Source organism: Alosa pseudoharengus, unplaced genomic scaffold (genome assembly GCF_046254945.1).
Source record: "Alosa pseudoharengus isolate Yale_2024_CS ecotype anadromous, Long Island Sound unplaced genomic scaffold, YU_APseudo_1.1 YU_APseudo_1.1_scf_3, whole genome shotgun sequence".
In the NCBI taxonomy this organism is placed as follows: Eukaryota; Metazoa; Chordata; class Actinopteri; order Clupeiformes; family Clupeidae; genus Alosa; species Alosa pseudoharengus.
This window is the reverse complement of record NW_027468718.1, coordinates 177,541-195,987: the sequence shown is the minus strand read 5'-3', so window position 1 is coordinate 195,987 and position 18,447 is coordinate 177,541. Positions and strand designations below refer to the sequence as shown.

Below are 18,447 nucleotides of genomic sequence, written 5' to 3'. Positions count from 1 at the left end.
CTATACTGACATACAGTACTGACCAGAGTAGTGAGTACCCTATATTGAGTACCCTATACTGAGTACCCTATATTGACCACAGAGTAGTGAGTACCCTATACTGAGTACCCTATACTGACATACAGTACTGACCACAGAGTAGTGAGTACCCTATACTGACATACAGTACTGACCAGAGTATTGAGTACCCTATATTGAGTTCCCTATATTGACATACAGTACTGACCAGAGTATTGACTACCCTATACTGACATACAGTACTGACCAGAGTATTGAGTACCCTATATTGAGTACCCTATACTGACATACAGTACTGACCAGAGTATTGAGTACCCTATACTGACATACAGTACTGACCAGAGTAGTGAGTACCCTATACTGACATACAGTACTGACCACAGAGTAGTGAGTACCCTATATTGACCACAGAGTAGTGAGTACCCTATATTGAGTACCCTATACTGACATACAGTACTGACCAGAGTAGTGAGTACCCTGTACTGACCACAGAGTATTGAGTACCCTATATTGAGTACCCTATACTGACCACAGAGTAGTGAGTACCCTATACTGACATACTGACCACAGAGTAGTGAGTAACCTATACTGACATACTGACCACAGAGTATTGAGTACCCTATACTGACCACAGAGTAGTGAGTACCCTATATTGACCACAGAGTAGTGAGTACCCTATACTGACCACAGAGTAGTGAGTACCCTATACTGACATACTGACCACAGAGTAGTAAGTACCCTATACTGACCACAGAGTAGTGAGTACCCTATACTGACATACTGACCACAGAGTATTGAGTACCCTATATTGACCACAGAGTAGTGAGTACCCTATACTGACCACAGAGTAGTGAGTACCCTATACTGACATACTGACCACAGAGTATTGAGTACCCTATATTGACCACAGAGTAGTGAGTACCCTATACTGACCACAGAGTAGTGAGTACCCTATACTGACATACTGACCACAGAGTAGTAAGTACCCTATACTGACCACAGAGTAGTGAGTACCCTATACTGACATACTGACCACAGAGTATTGAGTACCCTATATTGACCACAGAGTAGTGAGTACCCTATACTGACCACAGAGTAGTGAGTACCCTATACTGACATACTGACCACAGAGTATTGAGTACCCTATATTGACCACAGAGTAGTGAGTACCCTATACTGACCACAGAGTAGTGAGTACCCTATACTGACATACTGACCACAGAGTAGTAAGTACCCTATACTGACCACAGAGTAGTGAGTACCCTATACTGACATACTGACCACAGAGTATTGAGTACCCTATATTGACCACAGAGTAGTGAGTACCCTATACTGACCACAGAGTAGTGAGTACCCTATACTGACATACTGACCACAGAGTAGTAAGTACCCTATACTGACCACAGAGTAGTGAGTACCCTATACTGACATACTGACCACAGAGTAGTGAGTACCCTATACTGACACACTGACCACAGATTAGTGAGTATCCTATACTGACATACTGACCACAGAGTAGTGAGTATCCTATACTGACCACAGAGTAGTGAGCACCCTATACTGACCACAGAGTAGTGAGTACCCTATACTGACCACAGAGTAGTAAGTACCCTATACTGACCACAGAGTAGTGAGTACCCTATACTGACATACAGTACTGACCAGAGTATTGAGTACCCTATATTGAGTACCCTATACTGACATACAGTACTGACCAGAGTATTGAGTACCCTATATTGACCACAGAGTAGTGAGTACCCTATACTGACCACAGAGTAGTGAGTACCCTATACTGACATACTGACCACAGAGTAGTGAGTACCCTATACTGACATACTGACCACAGAGTAGTGAGTACCCTATATTGACCACAGAGTAGTGAGTACCCTATACTGACATACTGACCACAGAGTATTGAGTACCCTATATTGACCACAGAGTAGTGAGTACCCTATACTGACCACAGAGTAGTGAGTACCCTATACTGACATACTGACCACAGAGTAGTAAGTACCCTATACTGACCACAGAGTAGTGAGTACCCTATACTGACATACTGACCACAGAGTAGTGAGTACCCTATACTGACATACTGACCACAGAGTAGTGAGTATCCTATACTGACCACAGAGTAGTGAGCACCCTATACTGACCACAGAGTAGTGAGTACCCTATACTGACCACAGAGTAGTAAGTACCCTATACTGACCACAGAGTAGTGAGCACCCTATATTGACCACAGAGTAGTGAGTACCCTATACTGACATACTGACCACAGAGTATTGAGTACCCTATATTGACCACAGAGTAGTGAGTACCCTATACTGACCACAGAGTAGTAAGTACCCTATACTGACCACAGAGTAGTGAGTACCCTATAGTGACATACTGACCAGAGAGTAGTAAGTACCCTATACTGACCACAGAGTAGTGAGTACCCTATACTGACATACAGTACTGACCAGAGTATTGAGTACCCTATACTGACATACAGTACTGACCAGAGTATTGAGTACCCTATACTGACCACAGAGTAGTGAGTACCCTATACTGACATACTGACCACAGAGTAGTGAGTACCCTATACTGACATACTGACCACAGAGTAGTGAGTACCCTATATTGACCACAGAGTAGTGAGTACCCTATACTGACATACTGACCACAGAGTATTGAGTACCCTATATTGACCACAGAGTAGTGAGTACCCTATACTGACCACAGAGTAGTAAGTACCCTATACTGACATACTGACCACAGAGTAGTAAGTACCCTATACTGACATACTGACCACAGAGTAGTGAGTACCCTATACTGATATACTGACCACAGAGTAGTGAGTACCCTATACTGACCACAGAGTAGTGAGTACCCTATACTGACCACAGAGTAGTGAGTACCCTATACTGACCACAGAGTATTGAGTACCCTATACTGACCACAGAGTAGTAAGTACCCTATACTGACATACTGACCACAGAGTAGTGAGTACCCTATACTGACCACAGAGTAGTGAGGACCCTATACTGACCACAGAGTAGTGAGGACCCTATACTGACATACTGACCACAGAGTAGTGAGTACCCTATATTGAGTACCCTATACTGACATACAGTACTGACCAGAGTATTGAGTACCCTATATTGACCACAGAGTAGTGAGTACCCTATACTGACCACAGAGTAGTGAGTACCCTATACTGACATACTGACCACAGAGTAGTGAGTACCCTATACTGACATACTGACCACAGAGTAGTGAGTACCCTATATTGACCACAGAGTAGTGAGTACCCTATACTGACATACTGACCACAGAGTATTGAGTACCCTATATTGACCACAGAGTAGTGAGTACCCTATACTGACCACAGAGTAGTGAGTACCCTATACTGACATACTGACCACAGAGTAGTAAGTACCCTATACTGACCACAGAGTAGTGAGTACCCTATACTGACATACTGACCACAGAGTAGTGAGTACCCTATACTGACATACTGACCACAGAGTAGTGAGTATCCTATACTGACCACAGAGTAGTGAGCACCCTATACTGACCACAGAGTAGTGAGTACCCTATACTGACCACAGAGTAGTAAGTACCCTATACTGACCACAGAGTAGTGAGCACCCTATACTGACATACTGACCACAGAGTAGTGAGTACCCTATACTGACCACAGAGTAGTAAGTACCCTATACTGACCACAGAGTAGTGAGCACCCTATATTGACCACAGAGTAGTGAGTACCCTATACTGACATACTGACCACAGAGTATTGAGTACCCTATATTGACCACAGAGTAGTGAGTACCCTATACTGACCACAGAGTAGTAAGTACCCTATACTGACCACAGAGTAGTGAGTACCCTATAGTGACATACTGACCAGAGAGTAGTAAGTACCCTATACTGACCACAGAGTAGTGAGTACCCTATACTGACATACAGTACTGACCAGAGTATTGAGTACCCTATACTGACATACAGTACTGACCAGAGTATTGAGTACCCTATATTGACCACAGAGTAGTGAGTACCCTATACTGACCACAGAGTAGTGAGTACCCTATACTGACATACTGACCACAGAGTAGTGAGTACCCTATACTGACATACTGACCACAGAGTAGTGAGTACCCTATATTGACCACAGAGTAGTGAGTACCCTATACTGACATACTGACCACAGAGTATTGAGTACCCTATATTGACCACAGAGTAGTGAGTACCCTATACTGACCACAGAGTAGTAAGTACCCTATACTGACATACTGACCACAGAGTAGTAAGTACCCTATACTGACATACTGACCACAGAGTAGTGAGTACCCTATACTGATATACTGACCACAGAGTAGTGAGTACCCTATACTGACCACAGAGTAGTGAGTACCCTATACTGACCACAGAGTAGTGAGTACCCTATACTGACCACAGAGTATTGAGTACCCTATACTGACCACAGAGTAGTAAGTACCCTATACTGACATACTGACCACAGAGTAGTGAGTACCCTATACTGACCACAGAGTAGTGAGGACCCTATACTGACCACAGAGTAGTGAGGACCCTATACTGACATACTGACCACAGAGTAGTGAGTACCCTATACTGACCACAGAGTAGTGAGTATCCTATACTGACCACAGAGTAGTGAGTACCCTATACTGACTACAGAGTAGTGAGTACCCTATACTGACATACTGACCACAGAGTATTGAGTACCCTATACTGACCACAGAGTGGTGAGTATCCTATACTGACCACAGAGTAGTATATACTGACATACTGACCACAGAGTAGTGGTTTTCTCTGGTTGACATTTATGTTTTATAACTTTTTATTCTATTATTTTGAAATACCTGATTTGTGACCCTGCAAGCAGGGCTCGAAATTAACGATGTCCCAACGTCCCGGGGACCATAAAAAATGCCTCCGGGACACAATAGAATGATGTCTGGGACAACTCTGGGACAGTAGAAAAATAGCAAAGCAAATTTCAAAATAGGTACTTTTTTCCTAAACTATTCACATGGGAATCTAAAAATATCTTTCTTGTCTGAATAAAATTATAAAAAAATTTGACCTGGCGTAACGGGCAGCTGGCAAAAGCAGCGTTAGCCAGCTGATCTATAAAGAAGTGGTTTTATACACGCAGCCTTACAACACTGTTTACTGCTCTTCGAATCACTGTAGGCTACAATGTCATTTTTGGTACAAATACAATATAAGATATCCAAATGGGATGGGTGCTTGTGTTTCCTTAGGAGTCCGCCGTCTTGGTTTTGTATAAAAATAAATGTTAAGCGACACATAATGCCGACACAAACATAGGGCACGGGCGGTAGGCCTAATGGGTCACTTTCCGATATAGAGGTTAACTTACCTAACTAGCAGGCAGGTAGGCTAGGAAATGGCATTTGTTTTCATGACATTGCGAACATTTTTGACTGATAGTGTAGGCCTAAGGTTACACTGGTGTTCTAAAAACGAGATGACAGTCTGACTAAAAACGCTGCGTGTTTTCTGTCAGTGACAGACGAAACGTAACCAATACCATGCTGAGCTAAATAGCTATAGGCCTACTGCAACTGCGATTTGACAAAACGATAGTGTTGCAAGGTAGCCTATAACTATGAAAACAGTTATTTAAGTTAGCATTTGACATTTCGTTATGGCAGTTCTAAGCTATAGGCTATTCTTGAGAAAATAAACGAATACCGGAGAGTAGCCTATCTGACAGCTTCACTTCGGTAAAGTTAGATAGAAATTGGCCAGCTTTGTGGTAATTTCCCGGGTAAGGCTATTTGCACCCCTGGTACAATTAGCAGTGTATGCTATTCGTACCCTGGTGCAATAAGAAGTGAATTCTATTCGTACCCTGGTGCACACAGCAATGTGTCCTATTAGTACCCCGTCTGGTACAAATATCAATGTATGCTATTCGTACCCCGGTGCACACAGCAATGTGTTCTATTAGTACCTTGTCTGGTACAAATAGCAGTGTATGCTATTTGCACCCCTGTGCATTTAATCTGGCATATTGATCACACAATGTAATAATATTTTTTTAATAAACAAGCAACATGTTTTTTTTTGTTGTTACATAACAGAGTGTGAATAGCTCAGCTGTGTAATAGACACTCTGAATAAGGTATGCTGTTTGCATCAATGTACAGTTAGAAGTGGATGCTATTCGTACCCAGGTGTTTATAGTACTGCATGCTATTTACACCCTGGTGCATGAACTAGCTAATTGTTGCAATCAAAACTTCCGTTTGGGAACCGATTTCTTGTTCAAATTGCGTGCCTTCTCTCCAGAGACGTTGGTACACATACACACTCACTCCGCCAAAACGCATCACACGGGAATCGAACCCCGGTCTCCCACATGTCAGCCCTTGCCTGTGACCACTGCACTATCTGTTTCGACATGAAGTTGAAGTTTGCAGGTAAACTTATAGTTTATAGGCCTGAACGTCATATTCACGAAATTTCTGTTAGCTAACAAACTGACGGTTGTATGTGTTCACTGAACAAAGATTATGAAAATAAAACATAACTTTTCCATCTAAACTTTAATTTGAACAGATATTAGTGCTGAAACCGTTCAGAATTCTTCACTTTCTGCTGACGAAAAAACGAATGTCGGCCATGTTTTTTGGGCACGCGAGCAACATGTTTTTGTTGTTATGTAACAGGGTGTGAATAGCCCAGTTGTGTGGCCAAGGCTATTCGTACCAGGGGTACGAATAGACACTCCGTAATTTCCCACACTACTTATTGTTTTCACTTAGATCTGTGGCCATGACATCACACCAAACTGACATTGAAATTAAAGAAACATGAAAATAGATTGTTGACGGAATGTTTTACAAACCTGTCCATCAAAACGACGGACAATGAGAACGTCTAGACTCTAGTGCAACCTCAAAAAAGCGCAATCTCTGAAAATGAGTGTTGTGTGAAACAGCAGATGATTAATGTTAGTAAAATGGCGTTTAATAAATTAAGTGTTCAGAACTTATGGTGGACCAGAATGAGTTAATTAAGTGGTGCAAGTTACTGATTATTATGCTGTTTATTACGTAGAATGGGAAAAAACAAGAACTTGAATTTGGGACACTGGTGGTTAAGTCCGGGACAGTGCCAAGTAGAATTCGGGACAGCTGCGGGACACTGAGAAAAAAAGTTCATTTCGAGCCCTGCCTGCAAGACGAAACCAGTCGCACGGTGCTATTTTGAGTAAATCCACGATAAACAAACGTACGGGTTAAAATGACGAATTTCACGTTTTCGCATAATTCGACAGTATACAGTCTACACTTTCATATTGTGAACAAATTTCACGGATAAACATACGTTTTGACTGTTAAACCCTGACTTTATTTAGGTGAAGATTCAACACATTAGCAGTCATTCCCTTTGTCCACGCCGCTATAAGGTTTTACGGTAGAGCTAAAATTTAGGCTACTCATTACTCTTTACTCGTTACTCAATGTGTCAGCTCTCTATCGTTCTTGGCAGATGTAACCAAATATGAGTGTGAAAGACTTGCCTTTCAGGGCACGAACGGTCAAAAGCACAAACTTTTAGAAATATCCTGGCGTCATTTTAGGGACCAGGAGAAGTTTTCCATTGACATAGCGCATTTTAAAAGTAGGCCTTTACACAATCTGTGTGCACAGAACTTCTTCTCCCCTTACTTCCCCTGAAATACATTAATTATATTCTATAGTGACACCTCATGACCGTCCCAGGTATTAACTAGGGGGCAGAAAAACACACTCGCTGCACGGTTAATAGTCAGTCATCCTCTTCAAAGTCACGCTACCGTAAGGCTAATAATAGCTGTGCCCTCACCAGTGTTGCCACAGTTACCTTGAAAAAGTAATCTGATTACTGATTACTGATTACTCCTTTAAAAAGTAACTTAGTTACTTTACTGATTACTTGATTTTAAAAGTAACTATGTTAGATTACAAGTTACTTTATTAGTTACTTTCAGCAGCTGCCGACAACACCCCCAACGCCTCAACATAAAAATGATAACCGGTTTTGCCAATACTCACTATACTGGAAGTGCATTTTAACAGCAATGTATAGCAGACATCCCAACCTAACCTACTTAGATACTGAAATTCAGATGTTTGTTCAATAATGTCTAAGTACACCAAATAAGGAAGGCCTATTGATAGAAATTGTTATAGTAAAATATGTAGATTTGTTTTCATGTAGCCTTGGCAACTAGCCATCTTGTAGCCTATAGGCCTGAGTAATATGCAAATGAAATTACACTTGTTAAACTCACCTCAACAAGTCTTTTGCAATCATTTAACCCGCCGTGAGCAATGCTAAAGTTGCTGTTACAAACAGTGCAGTGTGCAAGATTATCATTATGTTTTAATCTTTTGAGACAATTGGGTGCACTTTTGTGTAGTCTGATGTGAAATGGGTCTTAAATCTTCCTTTTTGAGGGGCACTGACGCTGCCATGACGCTTCTGTTCCTAGATACACTGACTGAACTGATTAATTATGTTTGGGAGAAAAGAGATATAAGCACTTACACTGAAAACTGATTGGTTGATTTAGCAAAACAGACCAGGATGCTCTCTGTCTTGGATGCGCTTCAGTCAGAAACGCACCACTCCTCTCTCTCTCCCTCTCCTTTGTGTGCGCATTAAGCTATGCACACGCGATTTGAAGCAAAGATTCTATCTTTGATTTGAAGTCCAGTCTGGCTTGCGTGCTCTTGTTCGCTCTAGGTTCCGGGAGATTTTATGTAATTTGCGGGCGTCAGGAAGCCGCTATCAATATGTGGGAGACTCCCAAAAGTTCGGGAGACTTGGGATGTCTAGCTAGACAGCACTTTGTCGCCAGCACAGAATGTACAATGTACCTTAATGTTGTTGTAAATAGTAGCGCGTTAGATTACTCGTTACTGAAAAAAGTGGTAAAAATAGACTAACGCGTTACTAAGTAACGCGTTACTGGCATCACTGGCCCTCACACTATCGCACGTGACAATTTACTTAAAAAGGTGATTTTCTCCTCTTCTGGCGTATCTTGACAGGAGAACCATGCCAACTTTGGATGCGGTTATCTTAGTGATACTTTTTGCAATACACTCGATATACATATTGTTGGAAAGCTTATTTTATGGCCGTTCGTGTGAGCACAATAACTTAATTTTGTAAATTTTACCAAAGTGACTGGTTTCGCCTTGCAGGGTCACATTTTGTTATAAAGCCGTAATCATCAAAATTAAAACAAAAAAGGCTTGAAAAGTTTACTTTATATGTAATGAATATAAGTAGTGAACATGTTCAGTTTTTGAACTAAATTAGAGGGTAAAAATAAAACTTCTTCATGCTATTCCATTTTTTGAGACCCACCTGTATGTATATGAAATGTGCCCCCAGGTGTTTGAGACCCACCTGTATGTATATGAAATGTGTCCCCAGGTGTTTAAGACCCACCTGTATGTATATGAAATGTGCCCCCAGGTGTTTGAGACCCACCTGTATGTATATGAAATGTGTCCCCAGGTGTTTAAGACCCACCTGTATGTATATGAAATGTGCCCCCAGGTGTTTGAGACCCACCTGTATTAGGGTGGTCCTTATTTTTCAACTTTTGAAAGTTCATGCTCTCACCCCACAAATATGTTTGAATAAATAAAAAAAATAATTGGGCAAAATTTTATCAATATTAATCAATATTTAGAGGTTGCTCAAGACCTTTGAAGTTTAACACATACTGTGCAGTGTGCATATTCAGGATTATTTGCGTATTATGTGATACATTGTGCTAGGATGTATAATTGTTTAATAATATATGCTTATGGCCGCAATGGACTTATTTGGCCATGCAGTCAATGTGTATTGATTATTGGTGACCACATTAAAATGGGAGTTCCATATTGTCCATGCAAATTTGCAATGCGTATTTGCTGATCTCATCTGCTGATTCCGGTATTTCCCAATAATATGCTGTTGTGAGCAATTCATAGCAACTCCTGTTTTCATTGTGATATGTCTTTCAAGGCATTAATGTGAATGAAGCACAATAGACAATATACACTGAGACAATGGCTGAAGCAACACGAAGCAAATCCGCTATATGGTTACTTGGATCAGAATAGACTGAAATAACTGGAACGAAGTTACCCTTCAAGAAGCAGGTTTTATGTTTGTTGTAATATCACCATAAAACATTGAAAAAAACTTGCGGTGATCAAAGAAGTCTTGGTATTCTAGGACAAGGCTAGGATTCCTGTTCGTCCCCAACATGCCATAAAACAACTGGAAACACTTCACGACAAGTGGCAGAAGCTGAAGAAAAATGCCAAGAGAACTTCTGAGACTCAGCAGTGCAATGTAGAGGCCTTCATACACCAGTTGGGAGACCTGTTTGATATCGCACATCAAGATGCACTCATTCTTCTCAAGAATCCAGAAGATGGAGACTTTCTCCTGGCCCAAAGAGAAAGAGGACGTCCTGAGTGTACAACTGTACAATATGATGATACAATTTAAATCTCTCACTTTGGCCTTTGGCCTTGGACACTGACTGGATCTGCTCCTTGTTATTTTAATTCAATGATCAAGATATACATCCCCAACCGCCCACTGCGGTCTTCTGATGAGCGTCTGTTATGTCGACCAGTCATAAACACTAGGTCTAATTCAAGACTCTTTTCCTCAGTGGTTCCATGTTGGTGGAATGAGTTGCCCAGTGGTCTCCGTTCCTGTGGTAGTTTTGGGTTGTTTAAGAGGGTTCTAAAGACATTCCTGTTCAACATGCACTTAGTTCATTAAGCGCTTCTTATGCATTATGGTTTGTAAAATATTGTTTTATTTCCATTAGGCTGTTGATTAATTTGACATTGTTGTTTACTATTGATATTCTCTTTAATGTAGTCTTACCATGTTATTGTTTTTATATTATTGATTGAATGGACATTATTGTTTATTATTGCTTTTTCCCCCCTCATTTTCATTGTTTATTTCATTAGGCTATTGATTAAATTGACTATTATTGCTATTCTCCTTATTATAGTCTGACCAACAAATAATATTGCATTTTATTTTGTTGTGCGTTCTTAAATGGTACAATGTCTGCAAAAATGAGCGATTCCGGAAATATTCAAAGGCCTTGAGCTACCTCTAGATATTGTAGGAACAATTCAAAATTTTGCACAGTGTGTTTTTATTGATATCCGAACACATTTAGGGGGTGAGAGTTGAACATTTCCAAAAAAAAGTTTTTTACCCCATATAAGGACCACCCTTAACCTGTATGTATATGAAATGTGCCCCCAGGTGTACTTTTTTGCAGATGCACAGACAACACATATAACCTTCCCCGACGGCACAGAGCTACTACAGTTTCCTAACGATCAGACAGGTGAGCAGCTGTTTGTGTGTTTGTGTTTCCTAACGATCAGACAGGTGAGCAGCTGTTTGTGTGTTTGTGTTTCCTAACGATTAGACAGGTGAGCAGCTGTGTTTGTGTTTGTTTTGGAGAAACTGCACCCCGACAGAGGACAATTCATTTTCTGTGTGTGAGTGAGAGAATGCGTACGTGTGCGTGGGGAACAGATATTTGGTAACAGGTTCTTGTGAGGGAACAGGTTCTTGAGATGGTGAGGAAACAGGTTCTTGTTTAGATGGTGAGGAAACAGGTTCTTGTTAAGATGGTGAGGAAAAGGTTCTTGTTTAGATGGATGGTGAGGAAACAGGTTCTTGTTAAGATGGTGAGGAAACAGGTTTAGATGGTGAGGAAACAGGTTCTTGTTTAGCTGGTGAGGAAACAGGTTCTTGTTTAGATGGATGGTGAGGAAACAGGTTCTTGTTAAGATGGTGAGGAAACAGGTTCTTGTTTAGATGGATGATGAGGAAACAGGTTCTTGTTTAGCTGGTGAGGAAACAGGTTCTTGTTTAGATGGTGAGGAAACAGGTTCTTGTTTAGATGGATGGTGAGGAAACAGGTTCTTGTTTAGATGGTGAGGAAACAGGTTCTTGTTTAGATCGTGAGGAAACAGGTTCTTGTTAAGATGGTAAGGAGTATAGTATAAGTATATATACTCTTTTGATCCTGTGAGGGAAATTTGGTTTCTACAGCGGCGCTTGGGGAGCAGTGAGGGGTTAAGTGCCTTGCTCAAGGGCACTTCAGCCCTCCGGTTACAAGTCCAAAGCGCTAACCAGTAGGCCATGGCTGCCCCCTCCAGGAAACAGGTTCTTGTTAAGATGGTGAGGGGAGAGGTTCTTGTTAAGTTGGTGAGGGAACACAGGGCTCTACACTAAAAAAAATTTCCAGGAGCACTTGTGCGCCCAAGTTAAAAAATGTAGGAGCACAGACAAAAATTTGGGCGCACAGACAGTTCTGTACTTAACTTACACATAATCTAACATTACACTCCAGCTAGCAGTTAAACATGCCAGTGCACCAATTGCGAATATTAAGAATGACTGACTACATTTAGGCTACAAGAAACAGGATTTTAAAGATCAGTGCCTACTTTATTTTCAGTCTGTTCTATTTTCCTACATTTAATGTAAAATAATATAATACATTGCCATATTTGCATTTAGCCTGTATATCAAGTATCCTGCCAAATGTAGGCTAATTTATTTATTTGTGAATCCATCTGTAGCTAATCCAAATATACCCATGGTGACCTATCTGACTGCATACTGCCTACTACTACTAAAACAGTCCATTTTCTCTTCCACAAAACCCAACCCAAGCTATCAAGGATGTATATACTTTATCCTTTTATTTTTTATTTGAAATATCTGCATTGATCATACCTGTCAACATTTAGCTTTCCAAAAACAGGAGGGGGGGGGGGGTCAGTGTTTATACTGGATCTGTGTTTACATATTTAATACGTTTCATACACATGTTTCAACACTGCATTTCGGTCGTTGCTTTTACCTTACCATTACCTTGCCAGTTATGTAGCCTATCCACCAGCTGCCTGCCTGCTTTACCTTACCATTACCTTTACCTTACGCATGCCAGTTACAGTATGTATCCACCAGCTGCCTGCCTGCAGCCTACTTCCAAAACTCCAACGCTGCTTGCTGTCAGATTTGGTTCCGAGGGCACAAGTTCAGTGTATCAACAACACTCAATAACAGTTTATGTGATGTGTTAATCAATTAAATTCCCAATATCACAACAGCTAGTTCTGGAGTAGGCCATTCAACTAGCCCGCTTGCTTACGACGAGACTCAGGCTGCGCAGTCGGCACCCGCTTCCTTATTTGGGTTTTGGGTTGCCAGGTTTTAGCCTATGACAAAACAGTTGAAATAGAAACTAAGTGATTGTGTATGTGTAGGCTGGCAACCTGGGAGATGTCAGACTGATAGAAAAAATGAATGGATCAATGATTTTAAAAAGAAGTTTGATGGCCATGCAAATTACGGGAGTTGTCCGGGAGAAATAACAAAACGGGAGGGTGCTGGGAGATGACCTTGAAATACGGGAGAAACCCGGGAAAAACGGGAGTGTTGACAGGTATGATTGCAGCCAATACGTCAACTGGGCTAAAAGGCATGTTAGGTTACCTTTCCTTCTCTCACTGCATTCCAAGAATCTCATCCTGTTCCTACTATATCCGATGAATTCGGTGGATAGAAGCACTAATTTCTTCAATCTTCACATCTTGGCTGGCTAGTCTAACTTTCCGCTTTTTCTGTGCGCTCATGGATTTCATAGAAGCGACTACTAGCGAGTCACAACGCGAAACTGCTAACGTTGATGGGAGGTGTAGTTTTTATGCTCCATTCGCCACGTGATTCTATGGTTTGCACCAGTAATGTTTCTCGATGTTGCGGTGTATTTTGTAGACAAACACTGACATGGTTAGAAGTCATTCGCACCAGTGCGCCTAAATATTTTTTTGCACTCGCACGCCATCATTTTTACTCACATATGCAAGTGAAATGGGCGCACTGTACTGTTAAGATGGTATTGTATCACATGTCATATGTGTGTGTGTGTTTGTGTTTTAGAGAAACTTTACCCGGATGGGAGGAAGGAGATTGTTTTTCCTGATCAAACTCTGAAGACACTTTACCCTGACGGCAGGGAAGAGAGTGTCCTACCAGATGGCACCATCATCCGCCTCAATACGTGAGTGTGTGTGTGTGTGTGTGCCTACCAGATGGCACCATCATCCGCCTCAATATGTGAGTGTGCGTGTGTGTGTGTGTGTGTGTGTGTGTGTGTGCGTGCCTACCAGATGGCACCATCATCCGCCTCAATACGTGAGTGTGTGTGTGTGTGTGCCTACCAGATGGCACCATCATCCGCCTCAATACGTGAGTGTGCGCGCGTGTGTGTGTGTGTGTGTGCCTACCAGATGGCACCATCATCCGCCTCAATACGTGAGTGTGTGTGTGTGTGCCTACCAGATGGCACCATCATCCGCCTCAATACGTGAGTGTGTGTGTGTGCCTACCAGATGGCACCATCATCCGCCTCAATACATGAGTGTGCGTGTGTGTGTGTGCCTACCAGATGGCACCATCATCCGCCTCAATACGTGAGTGTGTGTGTGTGCGCGCGTGCGTGTGTGTTGGTGTGTGCGTGCGTGTTGGTGTGTGTGCGTGCATGTGTGTGTTCATACTGTGTGTGTGTGCGCTGGTGTGTGTTCATACTGTGTGTGTGTGTTGGTGTGTGTTCATACTGTGTGTGTGTGTGTGTGTGTGTGTTGGTGTGTGTTCATACTGTGCGTGTGTGTGTGTTGGTGTGTGTGCGTGTGTGTGTGTTGGTGTGTGTGCGTGTTGGTGTGTGTGCGTGCATGTGTTGGTGTGTGTGTGTGTGTGTGTTGGTGTGTGTGCGTGTTGGTGTGTGTGTGTGCGTGCATGTGTTGGTGTGTGTGTGTGTGTGTTGGTGTGTGTGTGTGCGTGCGTGCGTGTGTTGGTGTGTGTTCATACTGTGTGTGTGTGTGCAGGCAGAGGGGCGTGCGAGAGGTGGTGTTTGTGTTTCTGCATAATCTTGTGTGTGTGTGTGTGCGTTGGTGTGTGTTCATACTGTGTGTGCGTGCGTGTGTGTGTTGGTGTGTGTTCATACTGTGTGTGTGTGTGCGTGCATGTGTTGGTGTGTGTTCATACTGTGTGTGTGTGCGTGCGTGTGTGTGCGTTGGTGTGTGTTCATACTGTGTGTGTGTGTGTGTGTGTGTGTGTGTGTGCGTTGGTGTGTGTTCATACCAGGGTTTCCGTTGTCCGGTAATTACCGGACATTGGCCGGAAAAAAAATGAAATGTCCGACAAAATTAAATCTCTCCGGTCAAATTGTCCGATTGAAATTGGCTAATAATCCCGTCCCCTAACGCAATCTGAATTTGAGAATAAGCCTTAAAGGCGTGGTTCAGGATTTTGGACATAGGACCTCATTTCCAAGTAAGCAAGTGTGATATTTATCAGTGGAGACCGTTTTCAACACGTTTCATCCAGTCCTTCTAATTGCAGAGTTCGCAGGTGCTAGGCTAGCGCAAGTCAACGGGATGTGCTAGCCTGCCACTAAAAACAGTCTTACCCACTCCAAAGTACACCCGAGGCAAATAAATTATAACGCCAGACTATCGATGTAAATGTCTGTTTTGATAGTGTTATTTCTAACGTTATTCTATCCTTGCATTTCAACGATCGCATTACATTTTGAGGGACTAGTTTCTTAGCAGCGGCGGAATTATACTTGCTCCGGTTAGTAGTACTGCGCCGAAAAGTAAACAGTAAAGCGCACTCCAATGGGGATACCTAGTAGTAGCATTGGTAATATCAGTCCGCCGCTGAGATTCAAAATGACTACTACCAACTTCAGGGATCAAAGTATAACTATTGCAACGCGATGCGAGGGTAGTTGTATTTCTCACAGTATTCTATCAACACAGACATTTACATCGATTGTCTGGAATTTGCCTCGGGTGTACTTTGGAGTGGGTAAGACTGTCTTTAGTGGCAGGCTAGCACATACCGTTGACTTGCGCTAGCCTAGCACCTGCGAACTCTGCAATTAGAAGGACTGGATGAAACGTGTTGAAAACGGTCTCCACTGATACATATCACACTTGCTTACTTGGAAATGAGGTCTTATGTCCAAAATCCTGAACCACCCCTTTAATATGTAAGCCTAAACCTATATTATACGTCCTCTGGCTATGTTTTTAAATGAACAGGCTCTACCGTTTGAAAGTTATTAAACAACACGCATAACCTATGCTGCATTTCAAATAGGAAGCGCACGCTTAAAACGTCCATGTTAAACAACGAACAAATGAGAGGCGGTTCAAACATGGCCAGGCCCAGGCAGACTAGCCTTAAACGTTTTTTCAGAGGCCAGACGCGATGGATGATGATAAATTGGTAACGTCTGAAGCCTCAGATGTCCGGTCAACTCCACCACCACCAGATAAAAAGCAGAAGTGTCGGGTGTATCTGTCGGAATCAGTGGCATTGGAAGTGGAGTTGCGGGGGGTGCGGCCGCTCCAAGACACTGTCATTCTCCGTGTACATTGGACATGCAAAGTGTTCTTTACCCAAAGCATACAGTAGGTTTATGCGTTCTCTGTCTATGATCTGCAGGGTTAAGGCCTCCTCGACGAGGCGATTACTGGTCCGCGGATAATTTCTGGCACAATTAAACGGTATCATTGAACCGCGGCCGAAAGAAAAAGAAACTAAACATTTCCCAGAATAGGAAACATTTCTTAATTTATTGTTATCAAATAAAGAGGCATAGCATTAGGGGGTAGTGGTGTGAGCGCTCATTCTTGTGCACATCTGTGCAAGTTAAACAGTCACCACTGAGATAACGTGGGTAGCAGCAACAAACAACGTAGCCTTTTTAAAACAACGAACGAAGCGGACTCTTGCTGTCCATGAAAAGATACTGGCTAGATCTTGTTAGGCATGTTTAAGTTAGGCTAATGAACATGTTGCATTCTATACAGATTATGTAATTCTTTAAGCTACATAGCCTGTCTCCAGTTTTCCTCAATTTGACTAATTAAGAAGGGATAATAGGATATTTGACCGGCATATCATCAAAATGTCTGGAAAACGAAACCTCTGCCGGTCACTTTGACCGGCACCATTTTTTTCTAGCGGAAACTCTGGTTCATACTGTGTGTGTGTGTGTGTGTGTGTGTGTGCGTTGGTGTGTGTTCATACTGTGTGTGTGTGCGTGCGTGTGTTGGTGTGTGTTCATACTGTGTGTGCATGTGTGTGTGTGCGTGCATGTGTTGGTGTGTATTCATACTGTGTGTGCGTGCGTGCGTGTGTTGGTGTGTGTTCATACTGTGTGTGTGTGTGTGTGTGTTTTCATACTGTGTGTGTGTGTGTGTGTGTTGGTGTGTGTTCATACTGTGTGTGCGTGTGTGTGTGCGTGCGTGCGTGTGTTGATGTGTGTTTATACTGTGTGTGTGTGTGTGTGTGTGTGTGTGTGTGTGCAGGCAGAGGGGCGTGCGAGAGGTGGTGTTTGTGAGCGGTGAGCGGGAGGAGCACACGGCGGAATGGCGTCGGCGCGTCTACGCAGACGGAACGGTGAAGACGGTTTATAGCGACGGAACCCAGGAGACGCACTACGCCAGCGGCCGCCTGCGCATCAAGGACCCCCAGGGGCGCGTCGTCACGGATACACACACACCCTGACGCGTTGTCACGGATACACTCACCCCCTGACGCGTTGTCACGGATACACTCACCCCCTGACGCGTTGTCACGGATACACTCACCCCCTGACATGTTGTCACGGATACACTCACCCCCTGACTCGTTGTCACGGATACACTCACCCCCTGACGCGTTCCAGGGGTGTTATCAAGGAGAGACAGCTGACTCCCAGCTACCGAGAGTTTGGAATGAAGACATTTTTAGTTTGTGTGATGATTTGTGTTTATATTTGTGTGTGTGTGTGTGTGTTTATTTATTTTGCCTTCAACATGTTTTTTTTTTGTTAATAAATGGTGTCCTACTTAGTATTACACATTTAAAGGCCTTCTCCTGTGAAAATCTAGTTTGGAGCCTTTCTAACATGTTGATTTATATGTGTTACAAGATCAGGAATAGAGTAGCCTGATAAACAAAACTCATTTACAAAGTGAACAGAGTTTAGTCATTTTGGGAATCGATTGGGATTCTTTTCTAACACTTGTATCGCGACAGAATCATTGGTCCAGCCTCACCCTAACCAATTACATTATTCAGGGATCAATGGCTATGGTATGGTTTCATTTACTTTGTGGTTGCTTTGCCAGGGATTATCATAGAAAAACATATGATGGCTTGCTTTGCCAGGGATTATCATAGAAACACATATGATGGCTTGTTGGAAAGTTGGGGTTCTGTATCCAGCAATACCAAATTTGTAAATATAGCATGACATCAGGGTGTTCTGTCACTCAATGT

The 18,447-nt window shown here is 42.5% G+C and overlaps 1 protein-coding gene across 1 annotated transcript in view; it reads left to right on the top strand.

Moving 5' to 3' along the window:
* Window positions 1-18,054, top strand: part of cpap (centrosome assembly and centriole elongation protein) — a 98,145-nt gene extending 80,091 nt beyond the window's left edge. The window contains exons 15-17 of the mRNA XM_076262880.1: window positions 11,350-11,434; window positions 14,050-14,170; window positions 17,493-18,054. Coding sequence (XP_076118995.1) covers window positions 11,350-11,434; window positions 14,050-14,170; window positions 17,493-17,691 — 405 coding nt within the window. The 3' untranslated portion in view covers window positions 17,692-18,054. The remainder of the gene's footprint in view (window positions 1-11,349; window positions 11,435-14,049; window positions 14,171-17,492) is intronic.
* Window positions 18,055-18,447: the final 393 nt, after the last annotated feature.